At 37.5% G+C, this 26,766-nt stretch overlaps 1 protein-coding gene across 9 annotated transcripts in view; it reads left to right on the top strand.

Annotated features, from left to right (window-relative positions):
• RABGAP1L (RAB GTPase activating protein 1 like) overlaps positions 1-26,766 on the top strand; it is a 709,048-nt gene that overhangs the window by 422,584 nt on the left and 259,698 nt on the right. For 8 of the 9 annotated variants that reach the window (XM_010336102.3, XM_074390015.1, XM_074390014.1 and 5 more), the window contains 2 exons: positions 13,066-13,191; positions 16,000-16,143. In XM_010336102.3, coding sequence (XP_010334404.1) covers positions 13,066-13,191; positions 16,000-16,143 — 270 coding nt within the window. The remainder of the gene's footprint in view (positions 1-13,065; positions 13,192-15,999; positions 16,144-26,766) is intronic. The other variant, XM_074390018.1, reaches the window with a different exon arrangement.

Genomic DNA, 26,766 nt, shown 5'->3' with positions numbered 1-26,766 from the left:
TTTCACTTTGTCTCACTTTGAGGATGATGATCTTTTTCCCTCTGTTGCATTATTATCTGTTTATGATAGTTTCTATCTTCTCTTTGTTATCCTTCTTTCTTTGATATCTGTACATCTCACCATTTTGGGACTCCTTGTGAGGGCAATTACTTTATAGTCACAAATTCTCAGGGCCCTTGTTTCCCTTCTAAACCCACTAGAATCTAGAATAGTCAGGTCCTTACCCTAAGAGGCTAGAGACCATATCTGATGACATGAATGTTTTCTTTTTTTTTTTTTTTTGACGGAGTTTCGCTCTTGTTGCCCAGGCTGGAGTGCAATGGCGCGATCTCGGCTCACCGCAACCTCCGCCTCCTGGGTTCAGGCAATTCTCCTGCCTCAGCCTCCTGAGTATCTGGGATTACAGGCATGCACCACCATGCCCAGCTAATTTTTTGTATTTTTTTTTTAGTAGAGACGGGGTTTCATCATGTTGACCAGGATGGTCTCGATCTCTCGACCTCGTGATCCACCCGCCTCGGCCTCCCAAAGTGCTGGGATTACAGGCTTGAGCCACCTCGCCCGGCCGACATGAATGTTTTCATCAAGGTTCAGAGCCATCTTTTTTCCAAAGGAAGCCTTTATAATTATTTGCATGAGAAGCCGATGTTCGAGACATGGGTGATGAAACTTTGGTTTGAACAAAGTAATCTTTTTTTTTTTTTTTTGAGACGGAGTCTTGCTCTGTCACCAGGTAGGAGTGCAGTGGTGCGATCTCACTGCAACCTCCACCTCCTGGGTTCAAGTGATTCTCCTGTCTCGGACTCCTAGTAGCTGAGACTACAGGTGTCTGCCACTACACCCAGCTCATTTTTTTTTTTTTTTTGAGATGGAGTTTTGCTCTTGTTATCCAGGCTGGAGTGCAATGGCACGATCTTGGCTCACCGCAACCTCTGCCTCCTGGGTTCAGGCAATTCTCCTGCCTCAGCCTCCTGAGTAGCTGGGATTACAGGCACGTGCCACCATGCCCAGCTGATTTTTTTTATTTTTAGTAGAGACAGGGTTTCACCATGTTGACCAGGATGGTCTTGATCTCTTGACCTTGTGATCCACCCACCTCGGCCTCCCAAAGTGCTGGGATTACAGGTGTGAGCCACCGTGCCCAGCAATTTTTTTTTTTTTTTTTTTAAGTAGAGACAGGGTTTCACCATTTTGGCCAGGATAGTCTTGATCTCTTGACCTCATGATCTGCCTATCTCGGCCTTCCAAAATGCTAGGATTACAGGCATGAGTCACCGAGCCCAGCCACAGAGTCATCTTTGAATACACCACAGTTTAGCATTTTTTACCTGTACCCCTTTTTAACATATTATAATATATTTATTAATGTTCAGTGAGAAGAATATCCCTCTGAGAAATATGTTTTGAGATTCGACAGAAGTTTGGGTTAATCGTAAGTTCATAATTATGTGGAAACACCCTCCCCACCCCCACCCCCAAAGAGATTCAAATAACTAGAGAGCTCAAATACCCAGAATTTTTTTTCTGCATTATGTACTCTACTGTTATAAGGCCATGTGGTGAGTCAGGCTTTGTGAAGTTCAACAAGATAGATTCCAGTGTATAAGTTACAAGAGGAACAGAAGTTCAGTCTAGTCTCTCACACTTTCTGCCTTAATAGAATTAGTCAGTGTTGTCATGGCTTATAAGAATTACTTGAAATATAGAAATCCTTTTAGAATACTTAAGGAAAGATGAACTGATATTCAGCATGGTGTTAGTGAAAAACATATTATATTCAAATTTTTAATTGGCAGTATGTTTGAAAATTCTGTTAATTAGCATATTCCATTTACTGACCAACCCGTTCTTTCAACCAATTTGAATAACAGAAGTTAACTGTAATTTATTTTTTACTGTATTTTTGTCTCGCTGGTTTACAGAAGAATGTGGACTGGTTTAAACAATTCATCAAACACAGTATCTCAGGTTCCAGGGAGATATATTATTAGAGTCTTACTGACTAATTTGTTATCAGTTACATAAGCTATTGCTTCTTCTTTTTGCTGCCAGACATCCTTTGGCAGCTCCGTATTAATCACTGTCAGAGTCTGCTTCTCTTTGGGTTGCTGTCCTTTCTTCACTCATGGTCATTTATATTTCACATTCATTGCCTGAGAAGGAAGAAAGACCAAAAATCAAAGTATGTTCAAAAACAATTTTGAATTTTTAGGATTTTTTCATGTCTAAGTAGTTTAAAGAAATAATTAGCCTCTCCTTGTACTTGGAAATTTCTAGATGCTTTGACAATAGCTTTGTAACATGTAATAGTTTAGGCAGTGGAAGAATTAAATGTTTATCACAGTAGACTCATATCCATTTATGAAATTACAAGAAATTTGTCATTTACAGTTGGAGAATGTTGTGGTACCGATTGCCTGCAACCATTATAATGTTCAACTGCCTTTGAAATCAAATATGCAATAATAATTTGTAATTTCATAATCATAATATTAGTCTTTACCTCTTAGAGCAGGTATCCCCAAACTTGTTACACAGAGGGCCAGTTCACTGTCCCTCAGACCGTTGGAGGGTCGCCACATAATGTGCTCCCCTCATTGACCACCAATGAAAGAGGTGCCCCTTCCTGAAGTGCGGCGAGGGGTTGGATAAATGGCCTCAGGGGGCCGCATGCGGCCCGCTGGCTGTAGTTCTGGGGACGCCTGTCTTAGAGGCATAATAAATTATGACCTGGTTATATTTCACTTATTCTAAAAGTTATATAAAATGTTTTAGATAATTTATAACCCAATATATTTTTCTACCATGTTTATTGTAAAGTAGTTTTGAATTTTTTAATGAACATGTACCTTTTTAGACATTCAGATTATGCTCATTTTTAAGGTTAAATTACTGTATGTAAACTAATATTAGCATTTCTAGAAGCCTTCCAACTGGAAGTAGAATTATGTTTGAATAATCTAGCATGTTTTAAACTACTGAGTTTTTTTTTTTTAAAAAAAAACTATGACTAGGCGCAATTCATTCAGAAACCAGTTTGGCTTTGTATAATAAAGATACACACATCGAGAAGTTTTACTCCTAGATATATCTTAGTCAAATTTATGCACTTGTACGTCAAAATACATGTATTATTTTTGTCCTAATAGTGTTTATAACAGTCAAAACACTGAAGCAACTCAGATGTCCACTACTAAAATGTCCAATGTTAGAATTGTAAGTAGACATTAAGGTGGCTAAATCATGGTATTCTTAGAATATAAATGCCATACAGCAATGGAAATGAATGTTTTATGCTACATTGGTTCATATAAATGAATCATGTAAACATAAGATTTAGTTTTAAGAAAAACAAAGTATAACATTATGTTTGGTATGATTGCAATTTACGTAAAGTTCAATAACAGGCAAAACTAAATTCTATTTTTAGAATGCTACATAGGTGGAAAAACTATAAAGAACATCAACGAAGTGATAACTAACTGTTAGGAAAGTGATTTCTCTAGGGAGAAACTGGGAATCATGACTGAAAAGAGACAGGAATTTTCAGGGCTATTGACAGTATTCTCTTTCTTAACCTAGATTGTGGTTAGATGCATCCTTTATACTTTTTTAGTTTATAATCAATTATTAATTAAAATATACATTTAACTTTTATGTATTTTTCTGTTTGTTGTATTTTGGAGCAAAGTAATATTAAAAATTATAAATTTTTGAGCATGTCTCCCCAAAAAGCTGTTTGGAATAAGATTTAACCAATGTATGTAATAAGCAGAACTGCCTGCTAACGATTCCAGAGTCTAAGGTGGCAAGATAAAGATTTCATTTTGAAGCCTCTGTCATATGTGTGTGTGTGTGTGTGTGTGTGTGTGTGTGTGTGTGTGTGTATGTTAAATATTTGTGGTATTATATTCAAGATTCTTTGTGCTGTGTGTGACAGAGTTGACTTGTATAACTGGGAAATCTAGAGTAAGATTTGATTTTTCACGGGGTTGCACTCCAGAGTTCATATTTTGTCGTCAGGAATCTGTATCTCTGCTTCTCTTGAATTTTATTGCCTTAATTATGTTTGTAGACAAAAATGTGGGCAAAATGACTGTTGGCTGGCCTGGATTCCTATGATCTGGGCAGCTTTATTTAAAAGGGACTATTTTTTGCTACCTTATTTAGAAGGGACTGTCTTTTGCTATGGCTCCTGAATTTATTTAAAATGGCAACTCCCTCCATTTTTCTTCCTGTTGGACTCTGGCCTGGCTGAGTAGGGTATTCTAATTGTCACAGCCCAGGTCTTTAGTCCAGCTCAGTGCAGACAGTGAACTCCATCAGCCCCTCCTAAACAATGGAATGGTTTTCCTATAGGAGGAGGGGTTTTGATATCAGATGATGGAACGATAGGGTGCTAGACAGGCACATCACATCATCTTGGGTGATATACTTACAAGATTTTTAGTGTATTTAAAAAATAAGTCCTATACTTCCGAATCATCTTTCCTTCTAGTTCAATGAAAGAAGCATTCGTTTTTCTATTCTGAGTTCTTATCAAGTGCTTTTGAGCCATTTTCTGTGTCCTACTATACACAAACATTTTACCTATTTGAAAATATTTAACTGCTATCTTATGTCTCTCTGCCTTTTTGAAGCTGAACTCTTTCAAGGGATACTGAAAAGTACAACTATTAATTTGGATTGTGGTTTAATACCTTTTAAGTTATATAATTTGGGACAGGTTTCTTAAGCTGAGCTTTAGTTTCTTGTTATCCTTCCAGGGTTTTTATGAGTATTGAGTACCTTAAAATGAGTGAAAAGAGTCTTACATATTTTGTACCTGGCACAAAAATAGTGCAGTCATGAGACTAAAACCAGGCTTTACTTAATAGACCTGTAGTTATTGGCAAGTCATTTAATTTCTCTGAACCTCAGTAGTAGTATATTTAAAATATAAAAATAATGCCTACCCTGCAGGATTTTTCTGAGGATCAAATGGGGTCATGAATGAATATGTCTAATAATGGTAACTGCTGCTGTTATTTTTAAATTAATAATTATTTGCACCCCCAATTTTGTGTTGGCCCCTGGTCCAACTAATTTGAATGAATTACACATTGGAGACTAATATAGCATGCAGTGATAGAATTTTATGTCTTATAAACTGACATTCAATTTAAATGTATTAAGCTATTTGATTTAAAGGGACAATAGACAAATGGCTAGATGTTTTCATTCTATTTTCTTTTTAATATGTAAGCAAAAAATAAAGACATGATAAATAACCTTATGAGTTTTAAAATAGTCACAGCATTCATCTTTTTTTTTTTTTCTTTTTGAGACACAGTCTCACTCTGTGACCCAGCCTGGAGTGCATTGGTGAGATCTTGGCTCACTGCAGCCTCCGCCTTCCAGGTTCAATGGATTCTCCTGCCTCAGCTCCCAACTAGCTGGGATTATAGGCACATGCATCATGCCTGGCCAATTTTTGTATTTTTAGTAGAGGTGGGGTTTCACCATGTCGGCCAGCCTGGTCTTGAACTCCTGACCTCAAGTGATCACACAGCCTCCCAAAGGGCTGGGATTACAGACGTGAGCCACTGTGCCAAGCCCATTTATTTTTGTTTAAGAGAATTCAGAGTATCAGTACAGTGTTCATTTCCTTCATAGAGAAAGGTAGGTCATTCCAAAAAGATGTGAAACACAATCGTGTGAAGTAGGAAATTGTTTTACACTATGGGGATTACTTTAAATTTTCAAAATATAATTTTACTTCAAAAAATACCTTGATGTAAATTATTTCATATGTATCTTAAAGACTTGAAATACTTAGCACTGCTTTGTTTTATAGTTTATTGTGGCAAGAAGTAGTGAGGGCTTAGAGATTGTCTCCATTGAGTGATAGTCACAATTAGGACAGATGGCAGATCATTATCAACATTTGTTACCAAATAGTGATTACGTCACTCAGTTCTCAATTATGCATGTGAGGCAGATATTTTGTTTTGTATTTCATAAGCCATGGATGATATTTTGATATCTTAATATTTTAACGTTTATCCCCTTTTCCTTAATGAAATAACACTGATGATAAAGTTTCTGTACACAGCAAAAATGGACATTCAATATTTAAGACCATCATATTCCAACATCTTAATATTTTATTTAAGGATACGTTGTTCAGTTATTTCTTTTTATTGTAACTTTAGACCAATTGCATATCAGTGATAACTTGAATTATCTTATTCTGTAAAGCACTAATCATTCTAATAAGTTAAATAGTCATTGTCATTTTAGTGCTTTTTGTTAAGTAGGTGGGTACCGCAGTACTACCTAGTGGAGGAACTGCATGTACAAAGGTGGAGTTTTGATAGTATAACCTAGCGTCGAGTCTCGGATCTTGACTGATTTTCTTTTTTCTTTCTTTCTTTCTTTCTTTCTTTCTTTCTTTCTTTCTTTCTTTCTTTCTTTCCTTCCTTCCTTCCTTCCTTCTTCCTTCTTTCTTTCTTTCTTCTTTCCTTCTTTCTTTCTTTCTTTTCTTTCTTTTCTTTCTTTTCTTTCCTTTCTTTTCTTTCTTTTCTTTCTTTCTTTTTGAGAAGGAGTCTCACTCTGTCACCCAGGCTGGAGTACAATGGCACAATCTTGGCTCACTGCGTCCTCTGCCTCCTGGGTTCAAGTTCAAAAGCGACTCTCCTACCTCAGTCTCCCAAGCAGCTGAGATGACAAGCGCGCACCACCATGCCCAGCTACTTTTTGTATTTTAATAGAGACGGGGTTTCACCATGCTGGACCAGGCTGGTCTCAAACTCCTGACCTCGTGGTCCACCTGCCTTGACCTCACAAAGTGCTGGGATTACAGGGGTGAGCTACTGCACCCGGCCTGGTTGATTTTTTAATGCCAATTTAGGGACAAGCTTAATAGTCAATATAAAATATGGATAATATAAAAGCTTTTTATATTTAGCATTTGTGATAGAATTGCAAGAAATTGAGTGCTAATATAGTTGCATTTGGCTACCCCTTGCTTCTAGCCTTCACACCAATACTTCCCTTCTACATTTTTTTGGCAGTTACTAACAGATTGCCCTACTTGGGTGGTATGACTTCATTAAAAAGGCAGATGTATTCAGAATTTTGCTAGTTTATCTTAAAGAAATATTTAACACTTGTTATTTATTGAAAGTTCCATGCTAAGTGTTGTAGAGCAGGGGGTACAATGTTAAAATCATGTTTAGAGGTTAGAAGCACACAAATAACTATAAGGGTGTACAACAAAGAGTTTTGGGATTCAGAGAAAGCAAGGGTCTCCTCAGGTTAAAGGGAAATAACAAGGTGCCATTTTGATCAGTTTTAAATGATCAGTAATACTTTAAAAGGCAGAGCTGTGCTATATCGTATAGCCCAACCCAGTTATCCACCCTGAGCTTGTATGCAAAACTGGGTGGAGAACCTTGAAAGTGCAGCTTGTCACTATTTGAGTCATGGAAAACATGGGGAGGAGGAGCAGGAGAGTCTTTGTAGTGATACACAAGAGATGCTATCATTCATATGAAAAGCAGCACATTTTCGCTACTTCATGTTAAGAACTTAAATTCCAGCAAATAATTTTAACAGTAGAAAGATCTTAGAGTAAAAATTTTACCTTTGCATTCATTTATTCTTTTGAGTATCTTTGTATAAAACACTTTGGTAGTTATTGACGTATAAGACAGAATCTCTCTCTTCAAGGAAGGAAAGAGAAGGGAAATTTACATTTCATGATTGCCAACAATATGCATGCGTTGTCTCTTAAATACTTTTCATTTAATACTCGTAGCACCCCTATGACATAGGTATTATTTCTAATTTTTTAGAATTAAAAAAATCTTAGGTATTGAAAGAGGATACCTGCTCAAGATTACCCAGTGAATAACTAAAACCTTATCTGAAATTCACATCTATTGGTATAATTCCAAAATCATGTTTTTCTTCTGCAGCACCTTTTGTATATTCATGATCTGTTTCTGGGCAAACTTTTGAGGGGAAAGATTGAATATAGGTTCTTGTAGATTATACCTTCATACAAAAGAAAAGTGATAGATTCTTACTAAACTAAAATATAGTTGTCCCTCAGTATTGGGAACTACTGAAGAGTTGGTCCCAGGAACACCACAGATACCAAAATTTGAAAAGACCCAAGTCCATTATATAAAATAGTCATAGTATCCGCATATAACCTATGCACCTCCTTTCATATACTTCGAATCATCTGTAGATTACTTATAATACCTAATATAATAAAAATGCTAAGTAAAAAGTTTTTGTATTTTATTTGTATTATTTTTTATGGTAAATATTTTCAATCTGAGACTAGTTGTATCTGTAGATGCAGAACCCAGTGGAAATGGAAGGCCGACTGTATGTATAATCTTTTTCCCTGTACTCTTCTCCATATAGCAGTTACATGACCTTACTAAAAATAAAAATCAGATCCGCTGCTGTAAACTCTTCACTGATTTCTCACTGTGCTTAGAATATCATCCTAACTCTTCCTCATGGTCCTATCGGTGCTACGCTACAGCCAGATTATACCAGCTTTTGAGGTCCAGTTGTTAAATTTTCAGGAATTCTGTGAACCAGTTGTTAAGCAAAGCCATTGTTAAAAATTAAATGATAAAAACTTAAATAACTCATGTTAAAAACAAACTAATGAGTACTCAAAATTCATCACTTTCTAGTTATTTTACCATTTTTTATTGGTATCTGTGCTCTTGAACTGTTTACATTGTCTGTTTTATCTGTATGATAAAAATGGCATATAATAGTATGTTGCAGCCCTACTGCTATGCATCACTTTTCAATTCCAGTCCATTTATTTTCTAGTATTGTACCCTGATCTCGTCCCCTACCTCCTCTTTACGGTCAGTAATTCATAGATTTGCCCTTTTGAGGCTATTTTCTAGATCTTGCAAGCATGCCTAATTTCTTTTTATTCTTTTTTCTTATTTTTCCTCTATGTATTTTCATATAGCTTGTCTTCAAGCTCACTAATTCTTCTGCTTGATCGTCTGCTGTTGAGACTCTGATGTATTTTTAAGTTTGTTATTTGCATCTTTTAACTTCAGAATTTCTGCTTTACTATTTTTTATTATTTCAGTCTCTTTGTTAACTTTATCTGATAGGATTCTGAATTTTTCCTCTGTATTGTCTTGAAGCTCATTGAGCTTCCTCAAAATAGCTATTCTGAATTCTCTCAAATGTCACGTATCTCTCACTCCAGGATTGCTCCCTGGTACTTTGTTCAGTTCATTTGATGAGGTCATGTTTTCCTGGATGTTCTTGATGCTTGTGGACGTTCATTGATATCTGGGCATTGAAAAGGGAAGTTATTTATTCTAATCTTCATAGTCTGGGCTTTTTTATACCCAGGGAATTAAGTGTTGTGATCTAAGTCTTTAGTCATTGCAGTCATATCTGCACTAGGGGATGACCCAAGCCAAGTAATGCTGCAACTCTTGCAGACTTTGAGATACAACCTTGGTGGGCTTGGATGAGATCTGAGAGATTCCATCTTTCCTAAAATCTCTTTTTCTCTTCTCTTACTTTCCTCCAAATAAATGGAGCTTTTTTTTCTCCTCATGCAGGGCTTCCTGGAGTTGAGGAATGGGGTGACACAAGCGCTGGCCACCACAGCTGGGACTGGCTACTGTGGCTGTGACTGTACTGGGTCACACCTGAAGCCAGCACAGTACCTGGTGACTACTGCCTGGCTACTGCTGATATTTATTCAAGGCCCCAGGGTCTTTCCATTCAGGATTGCAGGTTTCCTTCTGGCCCAGGATGGAACTAGAAATGCTGTTCAGGAGCTAGGGTCTGGACTCAGGGAACTCAGGACTCTGCTTCATGCTACTGTGGCTGAGCTGGTACTCAGGTGGCAATACAACGTCCTCTTTACTCCTCCCACTCTTTTCCACAAGCAGGAAAAGGGTATCTCCCAAGCCCTGCCTGGAGTTGGGGAAGGGGTGTAAGTATAGCTTCTTCTGCTTTTTTGTTGTTTTTTTCTGTTTGCTCCCTTGGCTACCCCAGCTGGTGTTTCACTGGATCTTGTGTACCCGAAGTCCGCTGGCTTTAAGCCCAGAACAGCACCAGGACTTGCCCAAAGATTGTAGTACTTGTGGCCTAGACCACTTTTCAAATTTGTTCAGGATTCCAGGGTACTTTAGTCTACCAGGAGGCTTCCCCTCTGGCTGGGGCCAGTCTAAATCTTTCCTTCTTGAGCGCCTGATGAAGTCTGCCCTGTGTTGTGTTCTGTTGTGACAGGGCAGCAGTGGGTTCCAAAGCAAAGCCCCACAATCCCTGCACTCTCCCTTTCCCAAGTGCGTGGATTCTTTCTCCGCACAGTGCTGTGGGGATGGGAGAGGTGTGGTGTACACAATGGAAGACTTTTTCTACCCTCTTCAGTGCCTTTTTCTTTATATCATACTAAAACCAGGTACTGTGATCACTCACCTGATTTTTGTTGCTTTCTTGCACTGATAGTTGTTTAATTTGGTATTCTTGAGGGAGGATGATTGCTGAATATTTCTATTTGACCATCTAGCTCTGCCTCCTCCAAAACAGTCTCTGATGTTTACCTTTCCAACACCCAAGGACTTCTGCATCCATATGAACCTCAAGTAGAGTTGCCTGTTTACTCTTCCCTTCGGGAGGCACTATACCTTTATCTCTATATCCCTAAAGCCTTGAACAGTGCTTGCACCTCATCTGTTCAGTGACTATATGTATGAATGCCAAAAGGCACTTAAACCTTTTATTTGCCCTAATGATTTTACTACATTCAAAGAAATAAAAACATATTCCCTTCATAAGATACCAGATGGTAAGACATTCAACTAATTGTCATTTACTTAGAGAGAGAGACTTAAATGAATTAGTTTCTCTAAGATTGACTACAGTTCTTTCTTTCTTTCTTTCTTTATTTTGAGACAGAGTCTCACTCTGCTGCCCAGGCAATCTCAGCTCACTACCACCACTGACTCCCAGGTTCAAGCAGATTTTCTGCCTCAGCCTCCCAAGTAGTGGGACTATAGGTGTACACCACCACGCCCAGCTAATTTTTGTATTTTTGGTAGAGACTGGGTTTCTCCATGTTGGCCAGGCTGGTCTCGAACTTCTGACCTCAGGTAATCCACCCACTTTGGCCTCCCAAGGTGATGGGATTACAGGCGTGAGCCACCTCACTTAACCTGGGTAGTTATCTTACATGCAGCTGTTTTGTATAGCCATTTGAATAGAGATCTGAGAGGAAGATGAAGAGGCGTAGGACTTGGTAAGAGAAGTATTCTAGGCCATATATGTTCAAGTTAGTGTCACTTGAGGCTTTGATGACAAAGGAGTAAAGAATACAGTGTAATTATATCCTAAATAACCGAATGGAAGCTGAAAAATAGTTGCTAACTTGAATAGCTGAAGTCAGTGGCCAGAAATTTTGAAAAGGTCTCAAACAACTCATAGATAAAAAGAAAATAAGCAAATATTTAAAGAATCAAAATGAAAACACTGAAGTGTATTTATTTAACTTCTAGGAGATGTTATTTAACAAATTTGGGTATTTTATTATTTATAATTAGAAAATAGAAGTGTCTGATTTGTGTGAAACCTTAAATAAACAATTACATTTCTAAGTGGGTAAGTGGAACTCTACTTGATTCAGTTATTGAAATATGAAGTTAGTCTAACAAATATATGAAACACCATAATCAACCAAAAGTAAATTTTCAAGGAAGTAATATTTAAAGTAGATGTTTATGTAGTAGTTACATCTTAGGACATTGAGTAATTACAACTTTTTCTTTATGCTTGACATAGTTTCTAGAATCCCTTTGCATATTCTTTCAACTGTTGATACCACAGTTTAGAGGTTTGTTTCTTTGTCTTCAGACTTTATTCTCTGTTTAGATAAAAAATACCTCTGTGAGAGCTAATTAATATATTAGAGTTTACTGACTGTTACCCTGAAAGCTGTATTTTACAGAAAGTAGCAACATCAAGAAGACTCTGGAAGGATAATCTCACGCTGTTTACCAAAATTTAAAATGCATTATTTTTTCACCCAGCATTCCCCCTTTTGTCAATGTGCTGTACCCCACCGCATATTTGCATATGTACAAAGTTTATTTTTATGCATAAACAAAGTTCATTGCAGCTTTATTTGATTAAAAAATTAGGAACATCTCAAGTATCAATAGGAAACTGGTTAAATGAATGATAGTACTTCTATATAATGGAATACTGTGTAATTGCTTTTAAAAAAATAAAGAGAAAACTTTCTATACTGAGATAGAAAGATTTACAACTGATATCCTTAAGAAAAAAATCAACATGTATAACAATGTATATAGAATATTATCTTTTATGTAGGATGGGACAAAATAAAATTAGAAATGTAATTATTTTATTTGCATAGATAATCAGTGGCAGGATACAAGAGAAATTAAGAGGTTGGGGGATATAGGCACCCGGGATTAATATATATATAATAATAGGGAGGAGTGAGACTTTTGCCTTTAGATCCTTTTACATTGTTTTGATTTTTTTCTTTTTTGAGACAAGAGTCTTGCTCTATCGCCCAGCCTGTAATGCAGTGATGTGATTTCACTCACTGCCACCTCCGCTTCCCAGGCTCAAGCGATCCTCCCACCTTATTCTCCCAAGTAGCTAGGACCACAAGCTCATGTCACCACAACCAGCTAATTTTTTTATTTTTTGTAGAGACGGGGTTTCGCCATGTTAGCGAGGCTGGTCTCAAAGTCCTGGGCTTACGTGATCCACCTGCCTCAGCCTTATAAGTGTGTTTTGATTTTTTAATCATGAGTGTATTTCCTGCTTTTAAAGATGGCCTAATGAATGAATGACAACATGATTAAAATTAACAAAAGAGGATAAGGAGGTCAGGCCACTTTGCCAAAGGCAGTCTCTGAAGGACTTCATTCACTTCAGGCCTTCAGCTACTGATGCAGAGGACTAATAACATGAAGAAACTTCTGACATTCTGGCAAAATGCCACTTATTTATCTTGTATATATATATACTTTTCTGTAGATGCCAGAGGAACAAGCATTCTGTGTTTTGGTGAAAATCATGTACGACTATGGTTTGAGAGACCTTTACAAAAACAACTTTGAAGATCTTCATTGCAAATTCTACCAGTTGGAGAGACTAATGCAGGTAAATAAAAACCAGGAACTTTCATCACTCTGGGATTTGTTGAGTCGTAGAAAAAGCCTAAGAGTTGCTAAGCAATAACGAATTATAGAAGTTTAATGGAATATTACGAAAAATGTAAATGGATTTAGTTTCAGATTAACATCTATATTGATCTATCATAATGCATTTATTTAGCCATTATACGATTTTAAAAATAGTCTCATATTTTAAATGTTCCAATTTAACATACTTTGAAGTGAAAATCTAATGAGTTTAATCATTAAGAGATTGCCAAGTATTGTTTTTAGAGGAATGAAGATATTTACAGAATAAACATTGAAATACCTAAGAGCTTTCGCCATACTAATTAGCACCGCTTCCTTATTTGGGTCCACATAGAACACTTGGAAAAGCCAGAAAGATATTCATAAGAGAATAAAACATACCTAAAATACTGTAATGTAGGTACATATTTTAAATCTTTAGGCCGGGCGCGGTGGCTCAAGCTTGTAATCCCAGCACTTTGGGAGGCCGAGGTGGGTGGATCACAAGGTCAAGAGATCGAGACCATCCTGGTCAACATGGTGAAACCCCGTCTCTACTATAAATACAAAAAATTAGCTGGGCATGGAGGCACGTGCCTGTAATCCCAGCTACTCAGGAGGCTGAGGCAGGAGAATTGCCTGAACCCAGGAGGCGGAGGTTGCGGTGAGCCGAGATCGTGCCATTGCACTCCAGCCTGGGTAACAAGAGCGAAACTCTGCCTCAAAAAAAAAAAAAAAAATCTTTAAAATATAATTCCTAATTTTAATGTTGTTGTGCTTTATAATACGTATTTGTAAAGGTATGTGAGAAGCATGTATTCTTTTATATATGTCAAATATTACATAATAAAAAAGATTGTGACCACAGGCGAAGTGATTGACCAGAGCTGACAACGGGAATTTTTAACTAGCTTTCAAGTTCCGCCCGAAGTTGATAATCTTAAATTTATAATGGGTCTATGCAGCATGTTTATATGACTTTTTCTGAAAGGGGTGTTGGGTATCCAAGATAAATGTGAAGGAAATGTATGGATGGATTGATTCCGTATTGGGGAAAGGTAAAGTGGTTGAGGAAGGAGGTTAGTGGAATGTGAGAGCAGATGCTAGTAGGAACTCATTGATAAGTAGTGCCAGGAGATCCATAGGTGTCTGAAGAGGGAAGCGAAGCCAATAGGAGACTGAAAGATTAGAGGAACAGGGCAGTAGAAGATGGATTTGCAGTGAGGTTGAAGGAACAGTGTATTAGGAGAAGGGAATGTAGGAAGGTAGACTTTAAAATTGAAAAGAAAAGGAGGGGGGATGTAAAATGAGCTGTAAGTAAAATGACAAATGGGCATTGAGGAGGAAAAGGACTGTAGAAGAACCTGGTAAGTACGGATATTAACAGCAATAAGCTCCTTTTTAATGATTTAATTCTACCAAGTAAATATTTGGGATTACTTGCTTTTTACCTTTTATTTACAAAAGGGTTCATATATTTTCAAAGGTCAGTATTCCTGAGGGCTTTGAGAATCAAGTAAATATTCCTAATAAGCAAAGAGCAAATTTGTGGTACTATGAAGAAACTCAACCACATTTTTCTATTAGCACTTTTTTTCAGTTAACCGAATGAGATTTGGACACTCCATTTGAAGCACCTAATGGGCACATTTGGCTATTTTTCAAAGAAAGCATGTAGTTCAAGAAATGGTTTGTTTTGTTTTTTATTCTTCTTTTTGTGGTCTATTTATGAAAACAAAACGAAGGTGGGCTTTTACATGTCTTTGCCTTTGTCTTTCAGTTATGGTAATAGCTATGCTAATACTTTATACCTTGTTGTTCATGGTTTTGGAAAGTATTTGCTTGTTTAAATTGGAAAAAATAAAGTTACCATAAAGGCATTTTTAGGAGATATCCAATTTTATATATTACACCCTTGCACAATTTCTTTGCTTTGCCATTTTTAATATGTTGAAGACAGATTTCTAAATAGTTTGTCACGCTTTGGAGTTTTCTAAGGGCTCAGAAAATATACTGAAATATCATAGATCCCAAATAATGTTGGCATTAGATGGTTTCCAAAGAGAAGATACATTTATTTTCTAGCTTGTTAAGAATTGAACCCTGGGCCGGGTGCAGTAGCTCACTCTAATCCCAGCACTTTGGGAGGCCAAGAGGGGCAGATCACTTGAGGTCAGGAGTTCAAGACAAGCCAGGCTAATAGGGTGAAACCCCTACTCTAGTAAAAAAAATAATAAAATAAAATAAAATAAAATAAAAATAACCAGGCTTGGGGGAGGGTGCGTGTAATCCCAGCTATTCAGAAGGCTGAGGCAGGAGAATGGCTTGAACCTGGGAGGTGGAGGTTGCAGTGAGCCAAGATCTTGCCACTGCGCTCCAGCCTGAATGATAGAGCAAGACTCTTTCTCAAAAAAAAAAAAAAAAAAAGAAAAAAGAATTTAACCCTGAATGGGGGTGCTGTGACTTGACCCTGGAGTCAAGATGTTCATTAGACTACAGCTGCTCTGGTCAAATGAGCATTTTGCAAGAAACAGGAACAGTCAAGTGAGCAAGAGACGGTCTTTCTTAGTTGTTTATAACAAGCCTGGTTTTATTTTCCTTCATTATCTATCATATCTCCAATTCTCATCACTTCTGTGCAGTTACATAAAACATAGCCAATACTAGAATAGAGTTACAGTGATCATAGAAAGCTGTTATAAGTTGCCCTTGTGGCAGGAACTTCACTGCTCTGCTGCAAGGTTCTCATTGCTCCTCTTGCTAAATTTTCCACTTTGACTTGCAGGAGCAGCTACCGGACCTGCATAGCCATTTTTGTGATCTGAACCTGGAAGCTCATATGTATGCATCCCAGTGGTTTCTCACTCTTTTTACTGCCAAGTTCCCACTCTGCATGGTGTTCCACATCATTGACCTACTGCTTTGTGAGGTAGAGTGACTCCCATCTTTCACTAAGCCAAAGTAGAAAGTAGTTTCTACTAAAAATGGTTACAGTTTTCTTCCTTTTCTTTTTGCCTATGACATTAAGCCATAAATATTCACTGACCAAAAAGTTGTATTTGAATTTTCAGTAAAAATTATTTTAATTATGATTTTATTATTTCTGAGGAATGAAAATATTAAGGCATATGTAATTCCTGCAAAGTTAAATGGGTGATTAGATTTGCACAATTAAATTCATAATAAGCCTATATCTGTGTAACACTGTGTTACCAGTATAAAGGACCTTTAAGATTAAATAAATGAATTTAGAATTGGGAGTTTTTAACATTAATGCAATTACACTCCAGGAGTGAATATAAATGAGACTTTTATAAGAACTGATTTCTCAATTCATCAGATATCTTTCTGTTTATCATATTTGAGACAGCTGCCAAATGATGAGACAAATGATAAACTAAAGCTATTATGTCATATAATTTTATTTTTATACAGTAGAATATTTCAAAAATTAGTTTGTAAAATTTCTTAGGTGTTTATATTTATTTATTTTATTGTGTTTAGTTTCTTAGCTGGCTATATTGATTTACTCTTTTAAAGAAATAAACAATATTATGCCTATATACATCTTACATTGCTCATCAGAATGTTTAACAATCTTAGCAGTAATAGGAAAGTTGCCAGATAAGAAGTATATCTTTTCAATGGAAGTATGAATGTATATAAAATATAACAGTCTTAAAAAGCAGGACAAAAGTATAAGCTTATGTACATGATTATGAGCTTAATATAGTCTAGACAGTTTTGTATTACTATACTTCTTAAGGTAAACATTCTTCTTTTTTTAAAAAAATGTTTTCATATAAATTTAAGGGTTATGATTCATGTTTTGTTACATGGATATATTACGTAGTGGTTAAGTCTGGGTTTTAGTGTATATACTTCCATGATTTTACTCTTTTTTAGGGCTGAATAATACTCCATTGTATGTGTATACCACATTTTCTTTATCCAATCATCCACTGATGGACACTTAACGCAGATTTCATATCTTTGATATTATGAATAGTGCTGTGATAAGCATGCAAGTACAAGTATCTTTTTATATACAATGATTTATTTTCCTTCAGATACGTACCCAATAGTGGGATTGCTGGATCGAATGGTAGTTCTGTTTTTAATTCTTTGAGAAATCTCCATACTGTTTTCTGTAGAGGTTATACTAATTTACATTCCCACAAGCAGTGTGGTTCGCATCCTTACCAACATCTGTTATTTGGTGACTTTTTAATAATAACTATTCTGACTGGCATAAGATGATATCTCATTGTGATTTTCATTTGCATTTCTCTGATAATTAGTAATGTTGAATATTTTTTCATATGCTTATTGGCTATTTGTATATCTTCTTTAGAAAAATGCAGTTTATCCATTTATGTCCTTTGCCCACTTTTTAATGGGGCTAGTTGGTTTTTCTGTTGTCATCGAGTTATTTAAAGATTCCTCTTTCTTTTTTTTTTCTTTTATTCTTTTTTTTTTTTTTGAGATGGAGTCTCACTCTGCTGCCCAGGCTGGAGTGCAGTGGCACAATCTTGGCTCACTGCACCCTCTGCCTGCTGGGTTCAAGCAATTCTCCTGCCTCATCCTCCCAAGTAGCTGGGACTACAGGCACACACCACCATGCCTGGCTAATTTTTTGTATTTTTAGTAGAGATGAAATTTCATCATGCTGACCAGGCTGGTCTCAAACTCCTGACCTCGTGATCTGCCCACCTGGGCCTCCCAAAGTGTTGGGATTACAGGCGTGAGCCATCGGGCCTGGCCAGATACCTGTCTCTTAAAAGGAAAGTCTAATGATTTTAATCACACTAGGAATTAGAAGTTTAAATATAAAAGTAAAATTTTAAAAGATGCAATGTATAAGCTACATAAAGCATAATAATGTTCTTTCTAAGCCTACTAAAACAGTAACAATTATATATGCAGGCACAGCTGGGCTTTTGCTCTTCAATGGCTTTAGTTAGTACTTGCCTAATACCTGAAAGTCACAGGGCATTTGTAAGCATGTAAGAGTTTTCATCATTTGTACTGTGCTTTGATAAAGAAGGATTCAGTGACTTGCCAGGCTCACAGAATAGGTTCACAAATCCTGAATATATAACATCTAGAAAATCTGATTTATAATATGTTAATTCTCCTACTTGTTTTACTTACAGATTAGTTTGTAAAATGCCTTTCTAAATGTATCTTCAAGGAAGAATACAGAATTAGGAGCTAAAACTGTATTCAAAGTCAACATGGTTTGATCACAATATTCACAAAGCATATTTGTTCATTTGTAGCAGAAACTCTACCTAATTATCCAAGTTGGTGTGGTGAACAGTTCCAACTCCCCTATTTTATAGGGCAATACTCTTTGAAAGTATAAACCAAATTCACACCTTTGAGTTCTAGAATATTAAAATAAGCTAATGCTTAAAGTTTTGATAAATTAAATATTCATAGACTTTTTACGTACTAAGCTGTTTAGTATTTCATGATATTTCATAAAAATAGGAAAGAAGTATGACATTTTAACAGTTTTTGAATTATGTATAGCACGAGCTTGCAAATATTTATTAGTGCTTTACAATTTTTGCAGAAAGATTACTTTCTTACTAGATTGGTTGTATAGTATTCATTATAGAAAAAGGAATAAAGTTAATGTGCTTAATCATAACCGGCTATATGGGATTTCTCAGTCACTTTTCATAGAGTGGTATCTCTGCCCTTCAGTTCACTGGAATGGTGACTTTCTAAAGTTGTCTGCCTGAATGGTGGCTCTTATGGCATTGGAACATTGTCCATAGGTTTTCTGGAACCTGGATTCAAAGTTGATCTTAAAGATACATGAATTTCTAATTTCAGTTAAAAGGACTAGCAACATTTATGCTACAGAGAACCTAAGTAAATTTATTAGCCTTCCCATTACTTGTCACCTGTGACTTAGAATCAGTGTTTAAAAGGTCATAATGTTCATTAATATTAATAAGAACATCATGGATACTACTTTTTCTCCCCTTAAACCTTTACTCTATCGCTGTTTAAGGAAGTTGGAAAACTTTTCAAATGATGGCTTGTAATCATAGCATCATGATATTCAGGGAAGTAAATGGTAACATCCTTTACCAATGAAATAGCTTTTCAGAATAATCTGTTGGAAACAATATTGTAGTGTGCCTCAGGATATTTATTCTTTCCACTAACTCATCTTTGTCAAGAATTATTTTACAAAGGAAATTTTTGAATAAACTTTTACTTCCTGCATGTCTGTGTTTTCTTTTGCCCGTTTCCTTCTTATAGTTACTAAAATATTTATATCAAAAGCTATTCTTTCATATGTGATGACATATTCTAAGAATTGGGAACATAGTCTTAAGTAGATTATCCATAGGTATTTGTTTTTGTCATATTCTCTCTTTTTTTTTTTTTTAAATTAAATTTTGAGGTTACAAGTCAATGTTTAGTTATAAATGGAAGGATAGGAAACTCTCAGGTAGAAAGTGTTTTTTCAAAGTTTAACATTCTGATTTTTTAAAATATTCACGTGCAATGTGTTTTACTCAAAGATCCCATCACAAAGTGAAAAAGAAAGACGTTGAGTTTGAAATTTTATGCATAGAAGACATATCATGACATGCTTTCCTAAGCTATATGATGTTCAAGATTTCTTCATTCATTCTGAGGTTAAGCACATAAAGTTAATTTAGCAGAAAGGAGAATAATTTTAAAGATGTTGACAGTGTAGCCTGAGTGAACAACTGCTAATTATTAATAGTTTTATTTAAAATATTTGCTTAAACCTGAATATGTGATCACATAGGTTAATTCCAGGACGATGGATGGCAATGGGATTTGCAACTGGAGTTTAAAAATACATTTTCTTACATTAAGATGAGTGAAACTCTCTTTTAGTCAGTAACTGAAATGAAAATCATTTTTTAAAAAACAAACCTATATCTTATTATCTGCCTTTATCTGTTTAGCAAGATAAGAGTCTAAATGTATTAACTCACCTAGAATAAAACATTGCAGTCTTTAAAATAACTTTTTATTGCGGTATTATAACAGATAAAAGAAAATTTGCAAAAATTAGTGTGGAACTTAATGAGTTTTCAAAAAATGGACATAATAATAACCAGCATTCAGATTTTTAAAATGAACAAAAATGGAACATTATCTGCATTCGAGAAACCCTCTTCCCCTTTGCTGCCCTTTTCCAATAGCTACACTCTGAAGAGTAAGCACTTTCCTGATTTTAATGCCGTCGTTTAGTTTTGCTTGTTTTGGAACTTTATATATATGGAATTGTACAATACAACTCTTTTCTGTCTAACTTATTTTACTCATCATTATGTCTAGGAGATTCATCCATATCATCACATTTAGGCATAGTTTAGTTTTCCATTCTCCCAGTCTATTTTTGATGGTTATTTGAGTTGTTTCTAGTTTCCGGAAGGCCATTATGAATACTGTTCCTGTGAATCCTGTGAACTTTCTTGAACTTGTCTCTTGGTTAATGTACCTATGCACTTCTGTGAGTATACACCAGGGAGTGGGATTGTTGGGTCAGGATGTACATACATTCAGCTTTAGTGGGTACTGCCAAACAGCCTTCCAAGGTAGCATGAACATTAACTTTTGAGTTGTTTTTATTCAGTAAAGGTCTTTCTTGTGATCAAGGACAAGGTTTTGTTTTGTTTTTAGATAGCAGATAATGGGTCAGATAAGAGTCCATAAATATGCAACAAAATGAAACTCATTTGGTGACTGGAATGATTCACTTGATCTCTGAAGTTGCATACAGACAGATGGAAGACTGAGAACTGGACGTGAGAGCAGAGTCCCGTTAGTGCTTTTGTGAGAGAAGTTACTATGATGGGAAAAATCCAGCAAAGTATTCGGTCTTACAAGGAGCAATGTAGAGACAGCATGACATTTGAGTTAAGATATTGGACTTTTTAGTGAACCCTTCCTTGACAATCCTTGTTCAAGTTACTTGACCTATATAAATCTCACTTTCTTTATTTGTATAATGAGACTAACAGTACCTGTCTTTCAGGTTTAGCATAAGAATTAGATGAAATTGTGATATCAAGTAGTTAAGTACTCTGCCTATTATACAGTAAATATTCAAACTAATAATAACATTGCCTTGCAGTCTGCACCATCCATCTGTATAGTCCATTTAGTTGCTTCTTAATTTCTTCAATTATCTAGGTTTCTAATCACCTTCCCCTCTACCACCCAGTGGTTGAGATGATTCTTTGGTAAAAGCGAAATTTTAGGTGAGTGACTTAATGGAAGCTTCATTCTATTTCCTTTTTCAGTAGCGATTCCAGTACTACTCTGAAAGTGTCTTTTGCTTCTCCTCCATATTCTTTCAAAAGACATAAGGAAAATACTGGTATTTCTTTTAGTCTTCACAGGATAACTGACAGCCGGTGTTTGAAGTTGACTCTTCCCAGATAGTTCAATTTTTAGAGTACCAAATATGTTCAGCTTTGTATAGTAACTTGGTATTTTCATGAAATTTAAGGAAATCATTGACCCTGCAAATTAGAGTGTATCTTCTGCTTCTCATTCGTTCTCAGGATGATGAAAAAATGACGGTACTACATTATTTGATTATACACCACCAGGTATAATCCTCCTTTCAAGGTAGTTTTCAGAAGTTGTTATCTGAAGAGTAGATTCATTATTCATTACAAAATATTCTCCCTCTTTATCCCCATTTCCCTGCCACAAAAAAACTCATCAGAATGAGCTTATACAAGCAAGATTAAGACTCTGACATAGGAGGGCTGGCAAGACAGCCAAATAGGAACAGCTCTGGTCTGCAGCTCCCAGCGAGGCCATTGCAGAAGGCGGGTGATTTCTGCATTTCCAACTGAGGTACCCAGTTCGTCTCACTGGGACTGCTTAGGCAGGAGGTGCAGCCCATGGAGGGTGGGGTGTCACCTCACCCAGGAAGCACAAGGGGTCGGGGAACTCCTCCACTAGCCAAAGGAAGCCGTGAGGGACTGTGCCATGAAGGACGGTACTATCCGACCCAGATACTATGCTTTTCTCACAGCCTCAGTCATCTGCAGACCAGGTTATTCACTTGGATGCCTGTACCACCCGAGGGAATCTCCTCTTGCCTTTACCACCCAAGGGGAGCTGCAGGAGTTTTTTGTTTTTGTTTCCCAGTGGCACTGGAACATGAGTGAGACAGAACTGTTCACTCCCCTGGAAAGGGGGCTAAAGCCAGGGAGCAGAGTGGTCTTCCTCAGCAGATGCTACCCCCCATGGAGCCCAATAAGCTAATATCCACTGGCTTGAAATTCTCACTGCCAGCACAGCAGTCTGAAGTCAACCTGGGAGGCTTAAGCTTGGTGTGGGGAGGGATATCTGCCATTACTTAGGCTCGAGTAGGCAGATTGCCCTTCACAATGTAAACAAAGCTGCCAGAAAGTTTGGATTTGCTGCAGAACCCACCACAGCATGACAAAGCTGCTATAACCAGACCATCTCTCTAGATCCATGCTCTCTGGGCAGGACATCTCTGAAAGAAAGGCAACAGCCCTAGTCAGAGGCTTATAGATAAAACTCCCATTTCCCAGTGACAGAGCACCTGGGGGCAGGGATGCCTGTGGGCATAGCTTCAGCAGACTTAAATGTTCCTGCCTGCTGGCTCTGAAGAGAGCAGCAGATCTCCCAGCTCGGCACTCAAGCTCTCCTAAGGGACAGACTGCCTCCTCAAGTGGGTCCCTGACCCCTGTGCCTCTGGACTTGGAGAAATCTCCCAGCAGGGTTCAATAGATACCTCGTAGAGGGGAGCTACGGCTGGCATCTGGCGGGTGTCCCTCTGGGACAGAGCTTCCAAAGGAAGGAGCAGGCAGAAATCTTTGCTGTTCTAAAGCCTCTGCTGGTGATACTCAGGCAGACAGGGTCTGGAGTGGATCTTTAGCAAACTCCAGAAGACCTGCAGAAGAGAGGCCTGACTGATAGAAGGAAAACTAGCAAGCAGCAGGCAATAGCATCAACATCAACAAAAAGGATACCCACGCAAAAATCTCTTCCAGAGGTCACCAACATCAATGACCAAAGATAGATAAATCCACAAAGGTGAGGAAAATCCACTGCAAAAAGACCGAAAATTCCACACTGGGAACAGTGGCTCATGCTTGTAATCCCAGCACTTTGGGAGGCCAAGGTGGGCAGATCACAAGGTCAGGAGATTTATACCATCCTGTCTAACATGATGAAACCCCTCTCTACTAAAAATACAAGAAATTAGCCAGGCATGGTGGCACATGCCTGTAGTCCCAGCTCTTGGGAGGCTGAGACAAGAGAATCACTTGAATCTGGGAAGTGGAGGTTGCAGTGAGCCGAGATTGTGCCACTGCACTCCAGCCTGGGCGATAGAGCAAGACTCCATCTCAAAAAAGAAAAAAAAAAAAATGACTGAAAATTCCAAAAACCAGAATGCTGCTTCTTCTCCAAAGGATCACAACTTTCACCAGCAAAGGAGCAAAAAACTGGTTGGAAAATGAGTTTGATAAATTGACAGAAGTAGGCTTCAGATGGTAGGTAATAACAAACTCTGAGGTAAAAGAACATACTCTAACCCAATGCCAGGAACCTAAGAACCTTGAAAAAAGATTACAGTAGCTGCTAACTAGAATAACCAGTTTAGAGAAGAACATAAATGACCTGATGGAGCTGAAAAACACAGCACAAGAACGTTGTGAGGCATACACAAGTATCAATAGCCAAATTGATCAAGCAGAAGAAAGGATGTCAGAGATTGAAGATCAGCTTAATGAAGTAAAGCCTAAAGACAAGATTAGAGAAAAAAGAATGAAAAGGAACAAACAAAGCCACCAAGAAATATGGGACCATGAAAAGACCAAACCTACATTTGATTGGTTTACCTGAAAGTGATGGAGAGAATGGAACCAAGTTGGAAAACACTCTTCAGAATATTATCCAGGAGAACTTCCCCAGCCTAGCAAGATAGGCCAATATATTTAATTTCAGGAAATACAGAGAACACCACAAAGATATTCCTTGAGAAGAGCAACCCCAAGACACATAATTGTCAGATTCACCAAGGTTGAAATGAGGGAAAAAAATGTCAAGGTCAGCCAGAGAGAAAGGTGGGTTACCCACAAAGGGAAGCCCATCAGACTAACAGCAGATCTCTCTGCAGAAACCCTACAAGCCAGAAGAGAGTGAGGGCCAATTTTTAACATTCTTAAAGAAAAGAATTTTCAACCAGAATTTCATATCCAGCCAAACTAAACTTTATAAGCAAAGGAGAAATGAAATCCTTTACAGACAAGCAAATGCTGAGGGATTTCATCACCACCAGACCTACCTTACAAGAATTCCTAAAGGGAGCACTAAATATGAAAAGAAAAACCAATACTAGCCACTGCAAAACATACCAAAATGTAAAGACCATTGACACTGTGAAAAAACTGCATCAACTAACAGACAGAATAACCAGCTAGCATCATAATGACAGGATTAAATTCACACATAACAATATTAAACTTAAATGTAAACAAGCTAAATACCCCAACTAAAAGACATAGACTGGCAAATTGGATAAAGAGTCAAGACTCATCAGTGTACTATATTCAGGAGACCCAGCTCATGTGCAGAGACACACATAAATAAAGGCTCAAAATAAAGGGATGGAGGAAGATTTACCAAGCAAATGGAAAGCAAAAACAAGCAGGGGTTGCAATCCTAGTCTCTGATGAAACAAACTTTAAACCAACAAAGATCAAAAAAAGACAAAGAATGGCATTACATAATGATAAAGGAATCAATGAAACAAGAGCTGACTATCTAAATACATATGCACCCAATACAGGAGCACCCAGATTCGTAAAGCAAGTTCTGAGAGACCTGCAAAGAGACGTAGACTCCCACACAGTAAAAATAGGAGATTTTAACACTCCCACTGTCAATATTAGACAGATCAATGAGACAGAAAATTAGCAAGGATATTCAGGACTTAAACTCAGCTTTGGACCAAGCGGACCTAATAGACATCTACAGAACTTTCCACTGCAAATCAACAGAATATACATCCTTCTCAGCACCAAATAACACTTATTCTAAAATTGGCCACATAATTGGAAGTAAAACCCTCCTCAGGAAATGCAAAAGAACAGAAATCATAACAGTCTCTAAGATCACAGTGCAATCAAAGTAGAACTCAGGATTAAGAAATGCGCTCAAAATGGTACAACTACATGGAAACTGAACAACATGCTTCTTCTTCTTTTTTTTTTTTTTTTTTTTTTGAGACGGAGTTTCACTCTTGTTACTCAAGCTGGAGTGCAATGGCATGATCTCGGCTCACTGCAATCTCCGCCTCCTGGGTTCAAGCAATTCTCCTGCCTCAGCCTCCTGAGTAGTTGGGATTACAGGCATGCGCCACCATGCCCAGCTAATTTTTTGTATTTTTAGTAGAGATGGGGTTTCACCATGTTGACCAGGATGGTCTCGACTCTTTTTTTTTTGAGACAGAGTTTCGCTCTTGTTACCCAGGCTGGAGTGCAATGGCGCGATCTCGGCTCACCGCAACCTCCGCCTCCTGGGTTCAGGCAATTCTCCTGCCTCAGCCTCCCGAGTAGCTGGGATTACAGGCATGTGCCACCATGCCCAGCTAATTTTTTGTATTTTTAGTAGAGACGGGGTTTCACTATGTTGACTGGGATGGTCTCGATCTCTCGACCTCGTGATCCACCCGCCTCGGCCTCCCAAAGTGCTGGGATTACAGGCTTGAGCCACCGCGCCCGGCCTGGTCTCGATCTCTTGACCTCGTGATCCACCCGCCTCGGCCTCCCAAAGTGCTGGGATTACAGGCTTGAGCCACCGCGCCCAACCACAACATGCTTCTTAATGACTACTAGGTAAATAACAAAATTAAGGCAGAAATAAATAAGTTCTTTGAAACCAATGAGAACAAAGTCACAATGTACCAGAATCTCTGGGACACACTAAAGTAGTGCTTAGAGTGAAATTTATAGTACTAAATGCCCACAGGAGAAAGCAGGAAAGATCTAAAATCAACACCCTAAAATCACAATGGAAAGAACTAGAAAAGCAAGTGCAAAAAAATTCAAAAGCTAGCAGAAGACACAAAATAACTAAGATCAGAGCAGAACTGAAGGAGTTAGAGACACGAAAAACAATTAAAAAAAAATCAGTGAATTTGGCTGGGCACAGTGGCTCACGCCTTTAATACGAGCACTTTGGGATGCTGAGATGGGCAAATCGCCTGAGGTCAGGAGTTCAAGAGCAGCCTGACCAACATGGAGAAACCCCGTCTCTACTAAAAATGCAAAAACAATTAGCCAGATGTGATAGCACATGCCTATAATCCCTGCTACTTGGGAGGCTGAGGCAGGAGAATCGCTTGAACCCGAGAGGCAGAGGTTGCAGTGAGTAGAGATCACACCACTGCACTCCAGCCTGGGCAACAAGGACAAAAGTCTGTCTCAAAAAAAAAAGGAGTTCTTGTTTTTTGCAGGGACATGGATAAAGCTGGAAACCATCATTCTGAATA

Source organism: Saimiri boliviensis, chromosome 19, assembly GCF_048565385.1.
Source record: "Saimiri boliviensis isolate mSaiBol1 chromosome 19, mSaiBol1.pri, whole genome shotgun sequence".
Classification (NCBI taxonomy): Eukaryota; Metazoa; Chordata; class Mammalia; order Primates; family Cebidae; genus Saimiri; species Saimiri boliviensis.
Note: the sequence above shows the minus strand (reverse complement) of the source record. Positions and strands in the feature narration are given on the sequence as shown.